Source organism: Plasmopara halstedii (genome assembly GCF_900000015.1).
Source record: "Plasmopara halstedii genome assembly, contig: Scaffold_117, whole genome shotgun sequence".
Taxonomy (NCBI): Eukaryota; Oomycota; class Peronosporomycetes; order Peronosporales; family Peronosporaceae; genus Plasmopara; species Plasmopara halstedii.
Window position 1 is genome coordinate 56,951 of NW_020187038.1, and position 20,422 is coordinate 77,372.

At 44.7% G+C, this 20,422-nt stretch overlaps 9 protein-coding genes across 9 annotated transcripts in view; 3 read left to right on the forward strand and 6 right to left on the reverse strand.

Annotated features, from left to right (window-relative positions):
* Window positions 1–3,304, reverse strand: part of PHALS_00601 (PXMP4, PMP24) — a gene marked incomplete at both ends in the record, with an annotated part of 3,335 nt that extends 31 nt beyond the window's left edge. The window contains 4 exons of the mRNA XM_024717845.1: window positions 45–192; window positions 262–369; window positions 443–624; window positions 684–3,304. Coding sequence (XP_024586826.1) covers window positions 45–192; window positions 262–369; window positions 443–624; window positions 684–3,304 — 3,059 coding nt within the window. The remainder of the gene's footprint in view (window positions 1–44; window positions 193–261; window positions 370–442; window positions 625–683) is intronic.
* A 163-nt stretch (window positions 3,305–3,467) lies between these two features.
* On the reverse strand, window positions 3,468–4,611 carry PHALS_00602 (cmgc cdk protein kinase; the record flags this gene model as incomplete). The annotated part of the gene is made up of 4 exons (XM_024717856.1): window positions 3,468–3,653; window positions 3,730–3,907; window positions 3,978–4,133; window positions 4,238–4,611. 4 exons carry the CDS (start codon window positions 4,609–4,611, stop codon window positions 3,468–3,470), a joined length of 894 nt encoding a protein of 297 aa, XP_024586827.1.
* A 102-nt stretch (window positions 4,612–4,713) lies between these two features.
* On the reverse strand, window positions 4,714–5,984 carry PHALS_00603 (Predicted kinase; the record flags this gene model as incomplete). The annotated part of the gene is made up of 6 exons (XM_024717867.1): window positions 4,714–4,722; window positions 4,791–4,995; window positions 5,056–5,163; window positions 5,230–5,305; window positions 5,369–5,528; window positions 5,589–5,984. The coding sequence occupies 6 exons, from the start codon at window positions 5,982–5,984 to the stop codon at window positions 4,714–4,716; spliced, it is 954 nt and encodes a 317-aa protein (XP_024586828.1).
* A 1,011-nt stretch (window positions 5,985–6,995) lies between these two features.
* On the forward strand, window positions 6,996–7,246 carry PHALS_00604 (uncharacterized protein; the record flags this gene model as incomplete). The annotated part of the gene is made up of 2 exons (XM_024717878.1): window positions 6,996–7,094; window positions 7,166–7,246. 2 exons carry the CDS (start codon window positions 6,996–6,998, stop codon window positions 7,244–7,246), a joined length of 180 nt encoding a protein of 59 aa, XP_024586829.1.
* Window positions 7,247–7,907: 661 nt separating this feature from the next.
* Window positions 7,908–8,418, forward strand: PHALS_00605 (uncharacterized protein; the record flags this gene model as incomplete). The annotated part of the gene is made up of 4 exons (XM_024717891.1): window positions 7,908–7,946; window positions 8,063–8,116; window positions 8,242–8,310; window positions 8,377–8,418. The coding sequence occupies 4 exons, from the start codon at window positions 7,908–7,910 to the stop codon at window positions 8,416–8,418; spliced, it is 204 nt and encodes a 67-aa protein (XP_024586830.1).
* A 1,211-nt stretch (window positions 8,419–9,629) lies between these two features.
* Window positions 9,630–13,760, reverse strand: PHALS_00606 (hypothetical protein F443_21839; the record flags this gene model as incomplete). The annotated part of the gene is made up of 10 exons (XM_024717902.1): window positions 9,630–9,905; window positions 9,971–10,636; window positions 10,792–11,265; window positions 11,337–11,748; window positions 11,825–11,892; window positions 11,950–12,090; window positions 12,156–12,308; window positions 12,383–12,496; window positions 12,574–12,954; window positions 13,017–13,760. 10 exons carry the CDS (start codon window positions 13,758–13,760, stop codon window positions 9,630–9,632), a joined length of 3,429 nt encoding a protein of 1,142 aa, XP_024586831.1.
* A 163-nt stretch (window positions 13,761–13,923) lies between these two features.
* PHALS_00607 (Transmembrane protein TauE like) lies at window positions 13,924–15,628 on the reverse strand (the record flags this gene model as incomplete). The annotated part of the gene is made up of 7 exons (XM_024717913.1): window positions 13,924–14,147; window positions 14,207–14,381; window positions 14,449–14,730; window positions 14,801–14,997; window positions 15,062–15,163; window positions 15,227–15,266; window positions 15,335–15,628. 7 exons carry the CDS (start codon window positions 15,626–15,628, stop codon window positions 13,924–13,926), a joined length of 1,314 nt encoding a protein of 437 aa, XP_024586832.1.
* A 3,452-nt stretch (window positions 15,629–19,080) lies between these two features.
* PHALS_00608 (uncharacterized protein) lies at window positions 19,081–19,319 on the reverse strand (the record flags this gene model as incomplete). Its single annotated transcript, XM_024717924.1, has 2 exons — window positions 19,081–19,150; window positions 19,237–19,319. 2 exons carry the CDS (start codon window positions 19,317–19,319, stop codon window positions 19,081–19,083), a joined length of 153 nt encoding a protein of 50 aa, XP_024586833.1.
* Window positions 19,320–20,114: 795 nt separating this feature from the next.
* Window positions 20,115–20,353, forward strand: PHALS_00609 (uncharacterized protein; the record flags this gene model as incomplete). Its single annotated transcript, XM_024717935.1, has 2 exons — window positions 20,115–20,121; window positions 20,193–20,353. The coding sequence occupies 2 exons, from the start codon at window positions 20,115–20,117 to the stop codon at window positions 20,351–20,353; spliced, it is 168 nt and encodes a 55-aa protein (XP_024586834.1).
* Window positions 20,354–20,422: the final 69 nt, after the last annotated feature.

Consider the following 20,422-nt stretch of genomic DNA (forward strand, 5'->3'; position numbering starts at 1 on the left):
CAGGTTTGCCAACACTCGTTACCACGCGTTGCCCGATCACATACTCCTGGTGCACACGCAACGCTGCTAGCACAGATTTATAGGCGCCCACAAAAAGGGCCAGATTTTTGCTGTGTTCAAAGGTGAGATGCACGATATCGCGAATCTTCTTGCGAAAGGATCCGTTATGGAAAAGAAAGATCATTACCATTGCTTACAAGGGGAAATGAGAGCAATTGTCATCAAGATTATACTGCGAATAAGGCAGCAGGACTAACGCACCATGCGGAGCGCGCACTTTGGTGCCGTAGAGTGAGCCATTCCGAATTCCGCGCAAAATTGCCACCAGTGTTTCCTGCATAACAAATTCAATTCGAATAATGTGGTTAGCTAATGTAAAAAATGAATCAGTTTGTTTTATTTCTTAGCATCTGGTCATAAGCCTGCGTAATGAGAGCATAACCATCGCGGAATCTTCGTTGCCATACAGAAGGCAAAGTGGCTACCAAAGCGTTCCACTTATCTGGATGCCACTGCAGTGATCGCTGGTGGTAAGCTCGGCGGATGACGGTGCGGCCGTTTTCGCCTTCACGGAGTCCTAAGAGCGCCCAAGCGCTCATGCCAGCTCGAGGAATGTCCACGCTTCTGTTCATATCATTGTAATTTAGTGCGGGTGAAGTGCTAAATTCGATAAGAATGCGTACGTGAAGAGTTCGTAAATTCGACGAGGAATAGCGTAGAGCACGTGGTTGTGAGCTGCATAGCCACTGAAGACAAGGCCGCCCATACTATGGTTCCAGTAATGTCCACACGCGATCGCGCTTATTTGAAGCCCATGGGGCAAAAGCAAAATTTGAGTCTCACTTGACTGATAGTCATACTTTGAAAAGGCAGTGCTGCACTGAAAGCGAGTGAACAACTTAAGGCAACGATTTTGTAACGCTTCAGCAGCGAAGTCCGGGTGCACGGTAATGCGTACAACTTCTTTCGCAAAGCCTTCGTTTCCATAAAATGTGAGGGTGAATACGCCGGCTCCAGTGAAGAACATATTGCGGAAGACGGCAGATCCGTTAATCATATTGGCATACAAACGTCCGTGTAGTGTTGGCTGCTCGTCTTGATCATACTTGTGACTTTCATCGTAACTGTCGGTAAATGCAGCAGTTACGTAAACAGTATGAGTGCCACTCACTTGACTGCCGCTATCGATGAAATCACCACCGTACTGGTCCACCGCGTTTACCACGATCAGCAAGGCACATATCGGCTGAAGTTTGGGACAATTGTACAAAGCTTTGGCAAATTTTAAAGCTATTGGTATTGCCACAGCATGCCGACACTCAGATTTGATACGACTGTCATCAAGAACCCGACGATACACTCGAGATTTTTGGACATGATACATCAAGCAACGGCCAGGGGTCGTAGAAACGGCATCCGCACATACTTGAGCCACCAAGTTCCAAGGTATTTTCCATGATACTGGAACCTTTTGAGCACACATTGCAGGTGCAGTGCCTTTCGCTGAATGGCAAAGCTCTACCACATTTCGTCCATCCATGCCGAAGGGGGCTTCGATGGCACAAGCTGCAGGTGCAGCTGTGGTTGCACCACGACATAGGGAGACTTTTAACTGTGGCTGATTCGCAAAGCGATTGATGACAGAATCTGCACATAATGCAGAAGTCGCACTTTTAGCCTGATTACACAGATGCAACTTCATTTGATCATCAAAATGAGCAGGAAACGCGATGAAACAACGGGCTGGCTCTACATTCATTGCTCCATTGCATAGCTCAGCGGCAATTTTTCCTCTCACGGAGACAGTAGCTCGAAACAGTTCAGTAAGACAGTTCGCGGGCCCTAGTGAGTCGGTGCGCTGACATGCAATCACTGCGTCGTAGATATCAAAACGACGCGCACTAACAAATTTTCGATCATAAGACAAGCATAACTGCGGAAAATTGGAAGTCGCTTTATGGCAAAGTAATACCCGAAGATCAGGTGATAGCGCTTGGTCACGTTGCGTATCCGCCAAACATTTGATAGGTGCATATGACGTGGCATTTGCACACAGGTAAACTGCGGCTGCGGATACAGACATGCCGAGACTGCTTGATTTATTAGTTGTTAAAGTCATCGCTCGTTGTAAGAGCGACCGAGTTTGAGTAGCACATCTCGTTGGATAATGTGAAGCAGCATCGGCGTTGGTTAGCAATTGAGAAGACATTGTAGAAGCTGTACAAAGTCGAAGAATCTGGTCTGTGGTGAACGCATCACCTGAGATATCTCTCACGCAAGCTATAATAGACATCGTATCTGTAGCATTCTGACATAGATTTGCCGCGAAAAGACCATACTCTGTTGTTTGAGGGACTGGTGCATTGGTCGGCAGCAACCTCTGTTGCATAGCCTTGATTTCCATAGCGCATTTAACGGGGGCAATCGCTGCTTTAACAACAGCGCTCTTGCACAAGGATAATTGGGCATCTTGACTCATCCAGCGAAGCTTCTGTTGCGCTTCTATGAGACAAGTATGAGGCTTTATAACATCGGAGGCTTTAGAGCAAATACGGGCAATGACTTCGGGTGTGACTTTTCGGATTTTCAGATTGGAGACGCATTCCATGATAGCAGGCAATTTTTTGCCATCTCCGATAAATTGGCAAAGCTGGAGAAATGGAGCATCTAAAGCCACACTGTTTCTCATGTGAAGCGAGGCCTGCTTGATGCACTGCTTAAGAGCGAATTTATGTCCATCAAAGCGTTTGCACAGTGCAACCACAATATCAAGAGCTTCTCGAGCAATGTGTTTGGTTGAAGCTTTACGCATTTTGAACCATAAAAGCAAACATTGAGCAGGGCGGTCGTCTTGAGCGTTCTTGCAAACTCTTATCAAAGGCGTGAATGCAATGCCAGAGTCGGCGTTTGTTTCAGCAATAGACGAATCAAACTCAGAAAGCACTTGCTGAAAAAATCGAGCAGGAAAAACAGCCCAGCACTCTGCTGGGCCTATGTTACGTACCCCTGAACATAGCTGTGTGATTGAGGCGGCGCGTATTGTTTCGACTCTTGAGGCACCTCTCGCAGGCCTCCCTCCGAGAGCCACTTTGGCACATTCTCCAGGTATTGTTGGCTGATGATGATTCCGTCTATCATGAGCGCACAAATGTTCTTGCTGAGATTTGGTCAAAGATTTGGGAACACTCTGAATACACTTTTTCCAATCATTCTCTTCGGTTGCAGTTTGTGCGGCGTGAACTGACCACAACAAGATACACACTACGCCACCGAGTCGTCTTCCGTACCAGAAATGTATCTTCATCGATTCAGTTTAGGTGTCTCTTCAGATGCGGGACACCCAGAATTTGTAATCGTAAAATCAGTCATTGGACACTTGAAAACTCAATTTTATATTTCATCGGTAAAGCGAGAATGGCTTATTCCTAGACTTGCACAATTTCTTTCTAATACGCGGGTTCTAAATCTTATTGATTCTCAGTAAGTGCTGGAGACAAATCACTAAAATACGGGTGACCCATCGCATCAGCCGCGGTAACACGCTTGACGGGGTCGTACTGCAGCATCTGCTCCAGCAAGTCCACGCCATCCGCGTCTAAACTCGGAACGAGGTGTGCCAAGGTTTCTGGCGTTGGGTACACAGAAAAATCTCGCTATGATAGACACATTGACAAAACACGGTTTAATCGGTCTTCATAAGGTAAATAAAGGGGCTCAATAAAATCTCACTCTATAATCCGGCAGATCAACGATAGCTGGATAGATATCAACCGTGGGTGTACCTAAAAGGCGGAATATGCGGTCGAGCTGGTCCGCTTCCGACGTGCCTGCGAACAGAGGACCACCGTTGGCCATCTCAGCAAAAATGCAGCCCACGCTCCAGATATCTACAGGCGTTGAATATTTTCTATTGAGCGAGGCAAATGCAAAGTTTACATAAGTAACGCCAAAAAATAAAAGACAATTGAAAGTCGTACCGAGACCCCATCAGAACATCAGGTGCGCGATACCAAAGCGTCACAACCTCATGTGTGTAGCTTCGTACTGGAATGCCGAAGGCACGCGCGAGACCAAAGTCGCCGAGTTTGAGCTCGCCCTCCCGATTTATTAGCAAGTTTTGCGGCTTTAAGTCACTACACCATAGCGACAATATAGTTAGTGCTTTTTGTCTTAGACACGATGCGAAATGCCAGAACTTTTAATTTCTAAAATCTTGCCACAAAGCAGGATAACGCACCGATGCAAAACGCGATGCTGGTGGCAGTAAGCAATACCGCGCAGTAACTGGTACAGGAAGGACTTAAGGATAGGCTTTTCCAGTCCTTTCTCGCATACATCCAGGTATTTCTTTAAATCCTGGTCTAGGTACTCAAACACAAGCGTGAGCTTGCGCTCTGTGTGCACAATGTTGTACAGGCGCACAATGTTGCAATGCTGGAGCTCCTTGAGCAATGAAATCTCGCGAATGGCTGTGCTGGGAATGCCCTCGTCTTCAGCCTCCAATCGAATTTTCTTTAGTGCAATCACCTCACCCGTCACACGGTCCTTAGCCTTGTACACCACGCCATACGTGCCTTCGCCAATTTTTTCAAGCTTTTGGTACCGCTCCATGGTCTCTAGTGTGCAAGAAGCGCTACCAAAAGTGATGGAAGGTGGGAAAGGAAAGTGCAAAACTATCATATTAATTGTTTGTGCAAAACAGAAATTTCATCGTCAAGTAATCTTTTCGGAACAAATCGGAACTAATATCTCAGTGTATCAGATGTAATGTTAAATTCCACAGGCCGCACCACAGGTTCACGCGCCGAGTTGATGGAGAACATGAGACGAGGAATCGTAGCCAAAGGTGATATTAATTCCTTCGGATCGGCGTACAATGTCTTCAGGTATGTTTTGTACGCCGGCATAAAGCGGTCCACGAAATCGCGTACTTCATCCGAAGTCATTGCTGGTTTCCCGGCTTCCCGTAGAAGCTGCTCTGGCTGCTCACGCCAACTACTCGCACAAGAAATGTATTAATATGAAACGTCTAGATATAATGCCAGCAAAAAATACTCGTAAATCCAGTCCAAATTGTCGATCTGAATAACGATTAAAGCGTCCAGCTCCTCGTAAAACTTGTTGAAAGCCCGTAATTCCTCGTTTACAGCCTTCATGTTTGCACTAGTGCACAGTGTGCTCATTAAAATCGATAATCACTTAAGTGCATAAATTATGCATGCAGCAAACCTCATCCCAAGAACAGGATCCTCGACTGCTTGAAAGCCCATACACCAACCCTCGATAATTAAGACATCCAGTGGGCCTACAAGTATTCACCGAGCTTCATCAGATCTGGAAATTGCCTCGCCAGTTGCCTGAACCCCACCAAGCCTGCGATCCCAGTCACAAAAAGGCGCACGATCGCCTCGACCGTTGTTACATGATTTGTCATATCGTGGTAATGCAATTACATTTGTGGAAGTCTTGCACTCATATACTATCCTCATCAAAAGTGACACGTCCATTGTGCCCGGATTTCCTCGATACTGCATTGATGCCACGTGAGTTTTATTTACGCACAAAAGAACATTATTACACTTGATCACCTGAAGTAGAGGATTACCCGGGTTAGCCTTCGCTATCGCCATTTGTTGATCATACTTCCAGTACACGTCATCCATTGACATAACAGCGCATTTTTTGCCCACAAACGCCAGTGCTTCCTGCATGAATACGGACAATGTGGTCTTGCCGCCTCCTTGCGGACAGCTTATACCGACACAAACACAATGTTTGGCATCGCCCTGCTTCTTTTGTACAGCCTCCACGACTTCTATTGTCCACTTGAACATGGGTATGTAATAGTCATCTACTCGGCGTCGCAGTGCTTGATCGCTCAAAGACATCGCCTTTTCGTTAGCATCGCGGCGAAGCAGTGCCTCAATATGCTGGCGTAGCTTTTGCGTTTGCGCGGTCATGCTGGTCCTAAATCCTGCTGCCATTTTGCGTTAATTCCGTAGCACATTACAGATAGGTTTACGACATGACAATAGCGAACTTTTCCGCATAATACCTTCACCAAATATTTATTAGCTGCCAACCTCCACCGAAATTAATATCTCGCTTCCACCTTTTAAAGCGTCGCTAACAATGTCAACGGTCTCAACAGACCAAGTGTTCAAACCTTTTCTCTTGCTGTCAAGTTGTGGCTCTCCAAGAAACAAAGTTCTCCATATTGGATCCATCGCGACTAACAACTATTTCTTCACGCGATTGATGCTATGGCTTGTGTTTACTGGTCTAATCAACAAACGGATCCGTTTGAGCCCCACACCAATGTGGCTCTTGTCTTCAGGAAGGTCCACCTTTCCAGAACCTTCATGAAGCCACTGTCCAACACGCAATTAACACAAAACTGAGAAATTTGATTCTGCAGCACACCTTGACTACTGGCGACTATAAAACCCGTCCTGAACCGAGTTTACAGGACCATAGCTCCAAAACCGATCTGTGTAGTGGCTCTAAAACCGATCTGTGTAGTGTCTCGCCAGTGTGGATTTTAACGATAAGTTTATCAGCTCCACTTTGCATACTTTTGGTAGACGTCTGGGCTCTGAAGATCAGAATTGAGTAAAGTTTTCTGTATCGGTGGACACCCATCATAAGGATATGAAGCTTTGTAGTGTCTAGAATGTCTTCTCCAACACGAAGAAATTTCGATATCAACTCTGGCTCTACCTAAGACGACTAACGACGTTTTCAGACACGTCACGTAATTCAATTCGTCTGATCAATGAGCAGAAGCGTTGTGATTGCATATTTTTGAGTAAGAAATGCCGAGAGGAAAATTGCGGACGTTTTACAGCTACGTCGTCTTGTACTGGCACTTCAAGGATCGGAGCTTTTTCTATCTGGGCGAGAACTCTGATTTACGATATAAAGAAGCGGACCAGCTTCAAATACCTTAATCCGGCAAGAACGCTATTTTTCTCCTGGGAAGAACTCGAAAATTCATGAAGAATTACGCTAAAACCACTCCACTTTTTCAACTAGGAATCCGACAGTTCGTAGTCAGTTCATCAACTAGTGACAAAAAGCAGCACTTGCGTCTGGTAGACTCGTCATATACACAGACAGTCTCGAATTTAGCCGATCTACGACACCTGAAATCGCCAACTGCTAGACCAGTGCAAAGTTTACTCAGGCCTGCCCCGTAAATGTTATGTTTGCCCCTGCCCAAGCATCGTTCAATCTCGCTTTTTAAGGCATTGTCCTGGATTTTTGAATTTTCCTCTGTCGTCAGCTCTCTTACGCTCCATTATACCAAGATGACCTGACCACTTCGAAATACATTTAACGCGTGCTTTATTGGTACCCCCACCACAACGACTTTAAGGAAGTCTTTAAAGAGTTTAAATGCAAGTTGCTCTAGCCGAATTCCGGTTCAACAACCGGTCTCCCCAGAAGGAATAGATAGTATATATTTGACGGTAAATACATTGGAGGTCCGACTACTCTTACACGCCCTACGCTTACCCCCACATACACCAGCGAAGGAAGAAAAGTGTCGGCGTAATGCTCTTAGTATTACTACTAGTTATTTCGTTTATACTGCACGTAGCTTCAGACCTAGTGATTAAGTCCACTTATATCTTATCACAAGGTAGATCTTATCAAGTGATTAATGAAAGCCGAGCGCTTGACGCTGGGTAAGATCAATGATATACATGAGCACTTTGATGGATAGCTGTTGTGATTCCGTCTCGTGAACACTGGCGTGCCTTCAAGTGATTTTTTTAGGTATACTCAGACTTTCTTTTTGCCTTCTGCATCATAGCGTACTGATTTTTCTGATAGAAATTTGACTACTTACACTAAATCTGTCAATTCCAAAAAACAAGCATTTACTGTTTTGCACCTTGACTATGGAGTGCAACACGTCGCGATCGCGACTTTACAAATTGGTGAGGCAATCAGCGAACGGACAAGGCACACCATGTGGTCTGTTGCCGAAAGCTTTATGCTGCTAGAAGTAAAGGAACTGCTGTACCGGGTCAATTAACGTGAGCTTTAATTAAAGTTTTTTAGAGATGCGTCCGATAAAAACGATATTGCGGCCTTTGAGAGCCTTCTGGTCAAAATTACTCAACTGGCGATCGACCACGATTTTTGCCAAAATTGCTAGCATGAAGCCTTTTCGTTCGACCGCGATTTACATGTTACAGCAAAGCTTTGGCAAATGTGCATACCGTGCTTTAGACTAGATTATACATTTCAATCGGTGACAATTCGCAAGCAGATGTTCACGCGGAATACTTTTACTGCGTGGTACGTCGAAGATAAAAGAAGTATCAACAGACCTCTGTTGCTTAACTACTTTTTGCTTTAAAGCAGCGATCCGGTTTTGAGCTGCATGAAGTGTCCCAATTCAAATGATTCGATTGCGCACCTCCGAAAGCGCTTACGAAAGACGACCGACGTCTGCATTTGAACGCACGCAGAATCCATGGGAGAAAGTCAACGCGCTTCACGAAATCCTTAAGTACGGATGAGCTGATTACAGGTGGACGTCTCTCTCCTGGTCCGCTTGATGAACAAGATAATCTCGCTCCCATTTGAAAAGACTTATAATTCGGCGCGGTAGCCACAGTCGTTACGAGGCCTAGGAAAGAGAACCAATTGTCATTATGAGCTGTAATTCCTTACTGCGGATAAATTTCTTTCGGACGTCACCGCTTATCAATTGGCACACAGGTAAGTGACGGCCGTGCGACGCAACGCACTTCCATGTGTTATGACCTTACTCATATCCATCGGCACTGGTCCGACGTCAGTTTCTTGGCTGTTGCTGAGGGCACTGCATGCACTGTTTCGAGTTCGAGACTTGGCTGGTTGCTGTATCCGCAATATGACTGCAGCTTTTTTAGCACGAACTGGACGATGGTTACTGTTTGCCTTGACTTGAACGTTGCCTTTAACTCATTTTAGACGCGCGCATTATGCAATATTCCATTCGATGTTCCATTTGGCTATCACTAAACGTTTTTTTTCACCCGATACTCGCATTCTAACCATAGAGTCTTCAGCGCTCGCAGTACTTTAGATACAATCATTCAGCAATAAGCGGTACCCTTAATTCCGTAACTCTGAACTTAGCGCTGCGAAAGGTGCCGACGGATCTTACTTTGGATGATCAAAGCAAATAACCTTATTTGTTAAGTGAACCAGACGTCTGACTAGAACAACTTTTATGCTTGACTTTGCGGTCTATAAAGAATAAAGTCGACGTTCAACACCTTCAATAATTGCTGTAAACAGCCATGATCATCTGGAAGCACGTTGCGTTCGACACCGTCGTAGAGATAATCAAGGGGTCGCAAGCATTCACGACATCAATGCAACTTTGCCAAAGAGTTACCTCAATTTACCGTGAGTTCTTGAAGTAAAAGACTTTCTTCCCTGCCCTGGTGAACTTGTTATTCTGATGATTGCTCTGCGTGGCATTTCTGATCAAGCAGAACGGGCGAATGACGATCTTTTCGTCGCTTTGTGCGTCGGACAAAATAAAAAGTTTTAAGTGCCAAATATCTCATAAATCGTTCATTATTCACTGTTTCACATAAACTACCAATGTCTTATTTGGCAAATTATCTGTAAGAAATTAAATCTCTTCGGTGCACAGGTTTCCAAAGCCTGCCTTTATTGATTTTCAACTGATTTGGGTCCTCGCTCGCTGTTTTGGTCGAGACTTGATTTTTTTTAGCGATATGCCGAATCTGGCTTCTATCGTTCGCACTCGCAGCAGCTTTTGCTTCCGCGATGTTGACAATAGCGGCAGCCAAATTGTGTTGCTCACTGAGATACATTGCTGCTGGTTGGGCATCAGCAGCACCTGGGTCAGCTTGAAATGCCAAAAAGGGATACTTTCACATAAACGTAACTGTCAGTGGTAATTACGTGCTTGGCGGAAAGAATCTTTACGCAGTACCTTTGACCGGTTGACCACAAATACATAAGTGACGCAGAGATGCGGCTCAAATTCTTTAGCCTGTGGGTCTGTTGTACGGTGCCGATATCCTGGAAATAGTGACATATCCAACTTTCGTCGCTCTTTTACCACAAAGCCTGCGGTTTTGGCTTGGTCCTCAATAAACCAGTTTGAATATGGAGGTCGTGTCTTGAGTGTGACGTGCACTTCTCCATCCGCCATCAGCCGGGTCCGAGCACTTTCAAAAAAGTTACGTAGCAGCGCTCGATTTATGTGCACGCGTTGCTCGCCACTATGAGGGAAATTGAAGACGATGTATTGGAAAAAATCCGGAATGTTCATTAAACCCATGGCAGTCTTGACTTGTCGCGGCATTTCATGCAGCTTAGTGGCATCGACATCGTGCACTACAATGCCATGCGAGGACCAAACCGCTGTGATACAATCCTTTGCGCTCGAGTATTTGCGTTTGACTTTGCTTTCGGAGTCAAATGAAGTCGCCAGCACGCCTCGCCCTGTTCCACGGTGCTTTATTAGTCCACGTGAAAACGAAAAATCGCCGTCTCCCACTACCAGGACGGCGTCTTCGGGAGCATACAATCGACAATAGGAACGACTTGTCGTACAGCGTTGTTGTTTTGTTCTACTCGCTGCGCTAACTGCCTCCTGTAGCTCAGACACGCGACGCTTCCGTGATTTGCAGTCGCGTTTCTTGCGCATAATTTTTTCTGAAGTGTATGATATTTAATATGAGACTCATACACAAATTCCGCAAGTCCAATTGTTTTATTGCTAATTGACACTTACTACGTAAACCACACGGTTTTGACATCGTCTTGGCCAAACATCTTTTTACATGTGGGACACTTGCGATTGCGGGACTTGAGATTATTCTCGATGCACTCCTTACAAAACATGTGAAAGCACTTGGAAATGATCACGTCTTTGCGTCGATCCTGACACACAGAGCAATTGACAACCTTCTGCAAATCGCGCAGCTCAAACCGCTCTAGATCAGTGAGCTCGCCGGTCAAAGAGGCTGACTTGGCATGCTGCAGCTTCTGCTCCATATCCTCAAGCTTTCGGCTGTGCGTCTCGCACTCTTTACACGGCTTCTGTTTCTCTTCTTGCAGTTGCTGCTGCGACTTCTCTGCGGTCGCACAAATCAATTTTGCAACTTCTGCATCCCGCAACAATTTGCGTTTTTCAGCATCTGAGGCTTCGCGCTCCGACTCAACGCACTTAATATACTCCTTGAAATTCTCGAGCTCGACCTCCTTAGCTTGTAAAGATTCCTAGATCAACAAGTAAGAAAATAAGCCATGTCAGATAACGGATGAAATTGATATTAAACTATACAATTTACCTTTAAGGATTCAATTAATGTCTTTTGGTGTCTGTGGACAGTGCTCAGGGTCGAGACTTGTAGCCGAACAGCGGCCAGCTCCTCGAAACAATGAGACTTTGCTTGCTCCTCCCTTGCAAGCAACGTGTGAAGCTTTTTGTTTGCGCTGCGCTTCTCTTCAATCTGTTGAATATATTTTTTGCGACCATGACGCAGAGACTCCATACTTTTCGTCATCGTTTCAATCTCGAGTAATAAAGCGTCGTTCTCTTCTCGTAAAGATTCGCTTACAGCCTTCATATTCTCAATCTCAGCAAGCTGCTTCTCCCTATCCAAAACGCAGACGTAACACTTTTGCCTTTCTTCCTCAAATTTCGCCTCCACCTCAGTTAGTCGCTTTAAGGCATCAGACAAACTCTCATGGACATTTTCCCTGTCGATGGAAAGCACCACCCGTAAGACAACTGACGTCAATATATTTGAAAATCATCCGTGGTACAGTCACGCACTTTTCGGCATGCTTTACGGCACCGTACGCCTGCTGCAATTCTTGCTTCTCTATTTCCAATAGAGCTACCTGTTCGAAAGTACAGTCAGATACCGATGTGACTAACCTCAACAGCTAAAGCTTTACCTTCTTTTGCAGTATCTCAAATTCATGCTTGTCAGCCGATGCTTGTACTCTATCTGTTCGGCTGCGTTCACGCTCAATTTGTGCCATAAATTTTGCGTTTTCACGCTTCACTAACTCCAGCTCTGACTTGGCTTCAGTCAGCTAGGCTCAATGCATACAGTATCCTGTTGGCGACAACTACAAACAATCCATTAAAATATGCTTACCTGATCTCTATAGGTTGATGCGTTGACTACTTTCTCTCGCAGAGATACATTTTTCAACTTTAATTCGTCCATTTGCGACTTCGTCGTGCTCATCTCCGCCTGGATTTTTAAGATTTTTTTCTCCCATTTCTCACTCATGTGGTGCTCGAGATCCTAAATTGAGACCGCATTCGAACAAATAATCAGTTGACAAGTTCTGGCAAGAGCGCAAGCTGCAGATGCGATACTTTAGTTTTGTGAATAAGCTTCCTGTACTCTTCATCACTAAACTTTTTTTCTTCGCGCAGCTGGTTAAGTTTGTCTTCATGCTCCTGAACTAAAGTAGCTTCATCGTGTTCCCACTGTCCAAGAGTATAGCCACGGACTAATCAATCAGATATTTTGTCATGCATCCAACCAATATGCTGATAGTACTTACCGCTACTTCCAAAGCTTTATATTTTTCAATCTCTTGCTTCACGGAATCAAATTTATGACGTTCTTGGTATAACTTCTTACTCAGAATTCCTACGTTCTCTTTCAATAAAGCAACAACTTTCGCATTTTCTTTCTCTTTTTCCACAAGCTCGTCCTGTTTTACCATCTCAATGCTTGTTGTTTCGGATATTGTTTTCTCACCAGATTGTTCGCCGTTAGCGTCTATTTCCGTCTTCACAACGCTGTCACCAGCGTTCACCGCAGCTTCTGCAACCTGTTGCTTCACTAATGCACTCAAGCGATCATAGTCACGACAGGCACGATGACGCTCCGTCTCTTTTAACTCAACATCACGCGTAAGCTCAGCTATCCGCTTTTGACACTGTGTGATGATACAATTATAATCAGCACCTCATTATTGATCCACCACACATCTCCACGTACCGCCAGAAGCTGGCTCTTAAATTCCAATGTTTTAGTCACCGCTGCTCGTTTATCGTGCACAATATGAGCATACTCAATAAATCTAGACTTGTCTTCAGACACGCTTCCCACTGCAGCAAGCAATTGTTGCAGTATTTTCTTTGTCTTCTTGCTTTTCTCCTCAAGCTGCTTATTCACCTCCTTTTCCATCTCTGATAAATCCTCTGCTTTGATACTAGTTTCGTAAAGAGTGTCGTCGTATGGCAGCGACACATCAGCGTCCGGTTCTTCCTGCTCTGCGTCCTTGGCCACAATGATAAACCACTCTGGCAAATCAAGTTTTAGCTCCTCCTCGCGCACGCGGATGTGGCCAAAGCCGTCTTGAGAGGACTGCAAGGCTTCCTTTAAGATATCGCTTGAGACAGCATGAGAATCTACTGTCTTCAATGCAGCGAGCAGCTCATCTTCCAATTGAAACCAATGCCTTCTTAGGCAGCGGAGAAAAGCGTCTGTTACGCCTCGCGATCGGTACAACGTCTCGCACACTTTAGTTAGATAAGAAATTCGTCGATTTTTTTCCTTCATGTCAATATCCAATGCCTTGTTTTTCTCCCTCACAGCCTCAATTGTATTAGGGTTAGCCTCCGGCGGAGTCTCTTCCTCTAATTTGATCTTCTTGAGAGCCGACTCGCCGTCAAGTATACCCTCACGGCGCTTTCTTTGGCTCATTCCGTGCTCCTGCGTGTGGTAACCAGCGTCCGCCATGATTTAGCCTTCTCTTGCTCTTCCTCCTTCCCGTCCACTCAGATCTTCACCCACTCCTTCTTCCCTGGTAATACAGTAGTATTGTGTGACTTGCGTTTTAATGAGCTGCTAAACTTATGATTTTATAACAATACGAAGCTTGATTTGAGCTCTTAAATCTGACTTAGAAACTGATTAGAGCGCGCAACTCCATGTAACTAAGTGGCACAATACTAATGAAAATCGCAGCGGCAATGGCAAAAAGTAATAAAGAGCACGATTTAGCTTTTTGAGCAATTTTTCCTAGGCACATCCGACCCAGTAACGTCATCAATAGGCCAAGCGGCATATATAACTTGGCCAATTGCAAATCCAAGTGGCCCCACAGCAAAAAGTTAAGGGATGCCACTACAAATTGTAAGTGCATCCGTTAATGGTAATCATAGCAGAAAATCAAGCAAGCTTACCGCCGCTAACAAAAAACACGGTCGTGGCCGACATGGCAGACACTGCTTCTGGTGGAAAATTTACTCTGCGCAGCAAGATTGATGTCGCATCCTCATTGCCGACGCCGAACGCCCCTGCAATAAAGCCGCTGCCGACCAAGTGAAGAGAGAAGTTTTGGATGAAGTCCGGCGACCACTTGATAAATATCACAATATAAGACTTTTATTAAGATATTAGTGATGTGCAAGTAAGCGCAGCTTACCTTGACTTCATTTGGTGCAAGGATGTAACGAGAACTCTGCTGCCTTTGAAACGTTGCCACAATGCCTTTCATCTGGTAGCGTGACACGACCAAAAGAAAGATGACAGGCAGCGCTGAGACGAATATGAGGACAAATGATCCGGGAGGAATTCCAAATGGGTTGGATATATACTTTCCGCCTCGAAGCAACGTAAGCAGCAATGTAGCAACAAAGAGACCGAGATTCATTGCTACCTTACGCCACGGGTGACAAGCCCTGTACTGAAAGTTTCCGTCCTCGTCCTAGTGATAAAATGTTTTTTCACCAGAATACCAAACTATTCTCAGTAACGTGATGTAGTTGCGTTCTCACCTGAACGCCAGAGGACGGCACACCAAGCAGCAATGTCATCTCATTGTTGCTACAACACCGCCAACCTTCATCATGTCCAGCAGCATAAGCCTTGACAAATATTTTTCTGCCGACGTAGATCAGGTACACTATCATTGAGATAACAAGCAGCCAAGAAGATAACAACACTGTCATTGACGCTCCGAGAGCTGCACCCGCTACAGAAAAAAACGACGAGCTAAAGTCACCAAAAGTTAGTTTACGAAAAGCTCTGACACTTACTGAGAAGCATTGGCTGCATCAACAGAATAAAATCCCAGTTGATCAGCGAAAAATTTGAATGGATTGATTTTTTCCATAGATTGAAAAAGACGTCGCAAATGGCTACAAGACATGGTCAAACATAGCATATGTATAAGATTTCCTTCGCTTGACAAACAAACATACCTCCCCCAAAAACGGTAATGCTAGTAACAGGAATTGCCTCCTATACAATAAGTCATCACATAGTATCACGATGTAAGCAGATTTTCACTGCAGCAGTACATCACATACATCCGGCTCCAGACTCAAAATTAAAACGTAAACAGCATTCAGCAAAGCCCCTCCACCAGTCCTAGCCGCCGATGCAATACACACAACCAATGCAGAAAGGCAAACACTAAATAGCTGGTGTGGCCGCTGCGAGGCTTCGTGCGGCACATAGAACTTGTCTTGGGGTGGGAGAGATGAGTCAAAACCAAACTTGACAGGGTTTTCTTCATCTTGTGGAGGTATTGCTCCTACTAACATATCAGCTAGCATTAGAGCTACAGGGACCCAAACGGTAAGTCCATGACAGAAGCCCATTGGAGAAAGCGGAATGACCAAAATATAAATTGTAGTATGTGTAGACCCCAGTTAAATTTCCTAAATGTCATAGTTTAATATATATGTACGCTTCTAATATGTTTTGGTGTGTAAAAAGGTGACTCTGAAATATGAACCGAAACACGCTGAATTCGAGCAAGTTGTCAACGAAGTGGCATTGTCAATTGTGCTTTTTGCAACTAGTTGGTCAAGAAACTTCCTGAAGCCTTTTAATTCATCGAGATCGACAAAAAAGTTCTGAGCGTCTCGGTTTTGCTCGAATGTCATAGAATTCCCCCCCCAAATGCGCCAAATGCCTTCGATACTTGGTAGTGCGCATGTACTCGAGCTTAATTTCCTCGTCCATCGCTCGCTCGCTACGATGAGGCGGGATGACTAGCACGACTACGACGATTGCAGCGGAGTTGGTGTTCCCCTTGCACATAGGAAGCTTTGATTTAGATATTCTGCGGTGACAAACGCTCAGAGATTGGGTTTGTGCGCTTCTATCAAGAGCGGAATCGAGAGCCTCAAAGGTAACTAGGACTTTTTGCTATTGCAAGATATATATTTACAGTGAGAATGATCCATTTAGACTGCTACTTAGTATATACGCTTTACTATCGTATATACTCAATCTGTCTTTATTATCTGACACGGACTCCTCCTTGAGGTTCCATTTTCTTCACAGATATTTTTTCGAGTATTCACGTATACAACAAGGGTGGTAAGAATTTTGTACAATTGTGCCGCATTGCATTGCCAGTTGAAATGTACCAAATGTGAAAGGTTAAACCACTGTACTTGCCCGGTTACAAAAATATATGTTTTAGCATGTTTAAGAAAGTAAATTTATAAATTGTATGATGTGAGACGCGTGTCCCACGACCCATTATCCTCATCAACGCCCTGAGCTGTGCGCCGAAAGCTAATGTGTATGTTTACCATAATACGATATTAATAGATGTGGACCACAGTGACTCTCATACTTACTGCATTGAAATACTCAAGAAATATCTACTGCAATTTGAAATAACTCCACTACTTGTAGCTCACAACTCTTGCTTTATCCGCATCAGAATTTCTCTTCTTAGCGCGCGCCCATGGCTCAACGAGCCCCTGAGAAGGTGCGGTTCATGCTGCTGACGATCGTAAACCATTCTCAGCAAAAATCCGAAGTGTGAGAGCGGCTGTAGCGACTTACCGAGCCCCTGTTCTCTTTGGGACATATTGCTGAGCAAGAGGCTTTTCTACGTTACGCCACGTGTTGGAAAGAATAGTGCACTCTTTGCTCATTTCACCTGACGGGAAGTGTCAAAACGTCACGCCATGGAGCTCACGGCAATGTCTGGCTCGGTGGAAATTCCCATCAGCAGGCACAATGAGTTGCAGCAACAAATCACGACGTGATTATGGTTTTAATCCGTCGGAAGCTGTCTGCCGCGGCGTAGCGAAGCCCTTAGACACTTAGGTGAGCATTCTTTTCGCTCAAGCTATTGCCATAAGCAGCGCTCGGAAGACGTTCTGTGAGCACTTCGAGCCTTTCAGTTGACCGCTCCTCAAAACTAACACCTTTGCCTGGAAAAACAGCGGTTGAATAACTTTGCAACCATACGAAAAACCTAATGAGCGCTGACAAATGTTTCGCGCTCAATTCGCAAACTAGATGATAAAAGCTCGCCGCTTGAACCGTCTTACAGTGTCATTCAAGTCACCTTGTATAATTTATACAGGGGTTAAACTAAACCAATTTTATGTAACGTTTAGCTTTTGCGATGTTTAAAGCGCGACATAGACGTCGAGGTGCAAGCTCGCCACCTCAAATTTTGCTGCCAGTAGCGCTGCTTACATCTATGGGACCACTGGAACAGCTAGCATCCACGACTCGACATTGGAGCAAGACCATATCCCACTTGCTAGTAAAAAGCGCGTTGCACTGGGCGATCCTGCCGCTTTTTGCCCATGAATAAAATAATGATGGTTGGCTAAGTCATAAGCTGCAGCAGCACCAGGATAATATTGCCCGAGTAGTCCGTGTGGCTCAGAACAGGTTCGTTACCCTGATGTCGAACTTAGTTCACCTCAATGGGATGCTTGTATTCTCTGAAGCATCTGCGAGGAGCACACACAGTACTGGAGTGAATGCGTTTACTCATTGAGTTTGTGATAAATCACGCGTCTCATGCTTTACCCTATTTTATAGATGTGATAAGGATAGCTCTTTTTCGCCCTGCCGCAAAGTAGACCCAGTCTTGTTGGTTCCAGACTATCGGTATGATTTGACTCACTGATACTAGCTTAACTCCCACACTTTGAAGCAAAAGTCACAGATTTGTTTCGGTGAGACTGAAAAGCATCCGTTGAGTTTATGGCGTCATGGCTGCGAACCAGGATATGCACTGCAAAAGAAACATAAGGAACGTGCACGAATATGTATTGGGTGAAAGAAATTATTGAATGCACTTAACTTCCCGACTAAGTTTTCGCCCTGCTGTATCGAAACTCTTACGGACGTAATTATACACGACTTGGGCTACACTCTCAATATCTCGAAGAGATTGCGAATGCAATTTGTATTCTACGTCAGTTTCGTGAAGATCGCTCTTACAAGCCATCCCGATTTAAAGTGCTTTGTTCACGGCGAAGCAACGTTTTGATTATAGCGTTTGATTTATTTAATCTGTCTGAGGATCATCAGCGGCAATTTTATGTTCAATCTGGTACGCGGAACCTTGAACAAGTTTCGCCGAACGTCGCTGTAATGCACGGATATCGAACTAAAACAATGCCTATCAGTTAGACATGTCTTTTATTTAGCCATTTTGCTCAGACGATTCACAAAGACAACAATACCGGTATTGTCGGACGCATCTTCTGTAAAATAAAACTAGATACCCGGACAGCCTCCATTCTGCAGGGGCCGACAGGCTTAATAAGGGCACCGACGCACGCAAGAAGGTTTTCATCCGTTAACCCGTTTACCACGAACGCTTACCATCAGGGTCGTCAACACATGGGACTGGATAAGCAGTATGGCGTTCGTGTCCAGAGATGGCTGCCCGAGAATGTATCATTTACCTTCTACAGGTCTCTGAATTCGAGGTTCTCTTTGTGGGATGCTGACAAACGTTATTTATCATGGATGTCAGTGCGATAAAACAGCAAGCTTTGCAGCTCAAAAGCCACCAAATGTTGCACCTGACCCGCTCGCTGTTCGAATTGCATCATCAATGTGGACGTCACCGTTGTGAAACGTGATACATTATAAATAAGTTGACCCAGTATGTTTCTAAAAGATTTATTCTGTAAAAAAGGAAAATAATTTTTTCGAGAGACGTGGTGACGATGCCACCAAGTCCAACATTTGACGCATAATCTGACATCCAATTTCCCATACTCTGCACAATCATGGTACTTGACATAGGCACGATATCACCTAAACCTCTGTGTCGTTAGACAATGAAACCTTGCTCTTGCATTAGACGGACCCGGGGTATCGCCGGCAGCTTCCAAAGCATTTTACTGCAAATGAGAAGATTTATGAGTTTTTATTATTTATGTCGCAAATGTATGAAGATTGGATGCTTTGCAGTAAGAAATTCACACACTGTCCCAGCAGTACGGCTACGTCGTGGTATGGATGGACCATCGTGAGAATTGCATTTTCTATTAGCGATTCACAATTGCTCATCCCTAGTCGCCGTTACACACACAATTACTCTTTCTCGTCTACAGTGGAGATGGGTCAAAAGCTTCCCGGTGAAAGCGCATCCCACCTATTCACTTTCGATCGATCCTTGGCTCATAATGCTCAAACAATGCCATATATTGGATAAGATAACATCTCAAATCTCGTACTCCAACCGACTCGCAGCGCAAATATAATTCTCAGGGTGATGCGATATTTTTACCGCGTCCTCAAAGAGGCTAAATGAACAGGAATGGCGTCCGACTTGCACCTTCTTGAACACCAGTTACAATGGCGGTGCCAGGCATGTTATTTAGTGAAGGATCTACCACATTGCGATGATGACAGCTCTGAACGCTTGGATAAAGTCGCTAGTTCTCTTGATGAATGAACAGAATGTTCGAACACAAGCGTTGTGTCTGAATTGGCGGTGCGAACCCAGCAAATAATTTGGCTTCAACACTCCCGATATATTCTTCAGAGGTACTATACGTGAAGTTCTTATCCTTGCGCAACACCCTCCAGCTTGAAATCCCCAACGCAATGGGCTGTTGCTCTGTTTAAAGAATTGCCAAACTTATGGCCATCATCCCTTCTCTCACCCAAATTAGGAGACTTTTACATCACTGTACTAGAGGTCCAAACACTGGTAATAAAACATGTTGTTGTATCTCAACCGATGCTAGGCTGAGGTTATTTGTGAGTATTACCACCCGCTTATTTTAATAGCTGACGAGTTCCCCCGAGCGAGCAACTACTGCTTTAGGCCCTTGAGCCACCGATTGCCTTTTTTTCAAAATGAGCCGTAGACATGATCCTGCCAAGCATGCCTAGTTGTCCGAGGTATAAATAACATTTGTGCACTATCCCCCGTAGGATCTAGGCTTCTTATGTCTCGGAGGCCGGATTGGCTACAAGCGCCACAAAATATAACAAGATTATTTTGTTCTTTGCGCGGAGAGAACGTTGGCAGCGCACAGACATCAATTTATAAGGTTCAACCTGAAGCGGGAACAAAGGCCTCGCATATAAGTTAGTGTTGAGGTATTCTTTATCAAAAGCGACATCGACAAAACAGATGCTAAGGAGAAATGACATGCTAAAGT